Consider the following 2,927-nt stretch of genomic DNA (forward strand, 5'->3'; position numbering starts at 1 on the left):
GACTTTTAGTAATTATTACATAAATTAAAGTACCAGAAATAACTAAGGTAATTGAGTCACAGTAATCCTGACATTCGGTTGCGTAACAATTTCTGCGCAAAAATACTATATACAAGGAGTACGCACACCTCTCTGTGAAATGCGTTACATAACTTAATACTAAAATTACAAATAAAATATAATATATTATATTATAAGAACGAGACGGTAGGTAATAAAGAGTTAATTTAAATATTATATTCACATACTTGTCTCTCTTGCCAATTATATAGCCTATATGTTTAAATAACACTTTATACAGACACTTCGTAAGTAGGTAAGCAACAACCATGTGCAACTTGAAAGACGGATCTTGGGTCGTTGTCGGGGCCAGCTTAATACATAATTTGCTGCAGTTCAAACATGATCGTTCCCAAAAATCTTCGGTAGATCACTTTCAGTGCGAATAGCATGGGCTCTTGAACCCTGTTCACGCCGCACGTACACCCGTCCTCCTCGTGTCCATACGTAACGCCAATTTTCTTTGCTACCCATTTGCCGTGCCAGATAGAAAATTTTTCGGTTTTCCCGTGATAAACGCTCATTAACATAAAAACGAGATGGCTTAGTGGTCACGCCATCCGTGTCCGCGCCACGGAGTACGCGCGCCGCGCGTATTATTTCGTCCCGAAGATACCTGCGAGTCAACCGTACCACCAATGGACGTGGACGGGAGTAACTGGTCTCACCCTCACTTTCGCGACTACCAGGATGTTGTTGCCGTACTCCAGTTCGCTGTGCACTAACAATATCACGCTCCTCGATGGTAATACCTATTTTCTTTATTAGCGCCATAGCTGTATGAGTAGCATTCTCCCCCTGTTCTTCATAAACACAGGTGATTTCGACATCGTTCAGAAGATTTTCCTGCTCAGACTCATTTAAGCGTATTTGGAGTCGTTCTATAGTTTTATTAATATCAACGCTTTGTGTCGGGTTTTCCAGGGGGTGCTGGTTCTCCAACTTGGACAATCTCCCTTCTATGACTTCCAGCCTGTTCTGAAGTTCAGTATTCGTAGATGAAATTACGGACATAATGTCTTGGCGCAAAGAGTTAATCTCTGACCGAAGAAGCTTAATTTCTTCCGAAAGGGATGATGGTTCTGCCAGCCGAGGGACATCTCCAGACGTTTCGCCGTTATCAGCATAAGTAGGCTTGCGTTTACAAGTCTTACAATGCCATTTCGGGCCGACCTTTGAATTCGGACTTACATTCACGCATTGTTTATGATGTACTGTATTGCATTTACTACACTTAACGCCATCTGACGATGCAACGAATTTACCGCAGCTAGAACACTTATCGGTCATGATTATGTTGTTGTCAGAATCTACTTCTAGATGGCGCTAAGGAATCAAATTAGAAAACAATATTTTGAAACTTAACAATGATGAATGCTATTATTATTCTTATTCAATTTCTAGAAATACTTTACCACCCCAGAGTTCTTAACGTTACTCCACCCCACGAGTCCTCAAAACGTAAACGACTTAAATCCTTTGTTCACTTTACACTTTATATTGAGGGTATATCTGCAAAACGGGTAATCGTCAGCTGTTTTCTTAATTGAACAATATAACACTATTCACTGCACATATCACTCCAATAACATTTATGCATATAGTTTTAGTGTTATTTCTGAATTAAATACTATTTTAATGATTAAAGAATCGATATATATAATTTTTACAAAGTTAATTAACATAAGTACGACTGTCAGCTGTCACTCCAAACGAACGATCGATTTTTTATTTACCTTTAAGTAGTTGTTACTATAATTGTATGAATTTATATTGTATTTTACTCGTGTGTATAAAAGCAATTGTTAGTAAAGCTTAGAAATAAAATAGGAAACAAAATTGAATCACCAAATTGTGTATGTACGCGCGTAACTTCCAAACGAATGCACCAAATCGGTTATATTTTTTGTGTTCGTTTTTCAGGAAAAGTTTTGTATAAAAGAAATAAAAAAAATGATACATAAAAAACAATATGGTGGCACGAATTTCGTTGCGTCAATTCGTAGTAAATATACCTGTATTTTCGTCTCTTCGATTCCGACATAGCATTTGGGGCGCGAATCTGCAATTAAAATTGCGTTCCAGTGGAAGTCAACAATCGATTGAAAACATCGTGTTGTAGCATTCAATAGTTTTGTTAGTCTTAAGTTGTCAATGTACTAAAGTTTATTAAAAGGATGTTGTGGCTTTTCGAGATCTTATTACAATACGGAACAAAACATTAATTAGTATAATATAATTTATTCTAGATTCTAATTCGTTCTAGACTATTGTGTTTAGTTCTCTAGGTTCGAAATATAAAAATTTAAACCAACGAACAAAAGTTAAAAGTTCGAAATTTAATTAGCGCAATTGTTACGCAAATAGTTCTTGGGCCACGCATTTTCATTACAATTACAAGGTCGATATGGTGGACAGATATCGCCCAGTTAACAACTAGACATACACACATTAACTACAGACACGTCACATACATACACATGTAAATAGTTTTGTATATACATGCTTCTCATATCGCTATAATTTTTTTCTCTGTTATTTTTATTATTACATTTTATTCTAAATGTAGATTTTAATTTATAATTTTCTAGCAACAATACTAATTATACTTCGATTTTTCTTTTTATAATTTATTGACTCGCCCGCTGGCGTAATGTGCAGTGACCCTGCTTTCTGTTCCTGTATTTATTTATATATTTATTATCAGTATGTAATATTTATCTATCGAAAAAAAAAATACTTAAATCAGTCAGTCAGCATTAAGTTGCTTACAGTCATAGCTTACTCTAAATGTGTTGCTAATTGGGTTTAATATCTAACAGTATCAAATAAGTATCATAATTTATAGAAATTATACTGACAATGCT

The 2,927-nt window shown here is 35.3% G+C and overlaps 1 protein-coding gene across 1 annotated transcript; it reads right to left on the reverse strand.

Annotated features, from left to right (window-relative positions):
• Nucleotides 1–396: 396 nt before the first annotated feature.
• LOC123659425 lies at nucleotides 397–1,350 on the reverse strand. Its single transcript, XM_045594641.1, has one exon. The coding sequence runs from the start codon at nucleotides 1,348–1,350 to the stop codon at nucleotides 397–399; it is 954 nt and encodes a 317-aa protein (XP_045450597.1).
• Between the last annotated feature and the right edge of the window lie 1,577 nt (nucleotides 1,351–2,927).

This window comes from Melitaea cinxia, chromosome 14, assembly GCF_905220565.1.
Source record: "Melitaea cinxia chromosome 14, ilMelCinx1.1, whole genome shotgun sequence".
Taxonomy (NCBI): Eukaryota; Metazoa; Arthropoda; class Insecta; order Lepidoptera; family Nymphalidae; genus Melitaea; species Melitaea cinxia.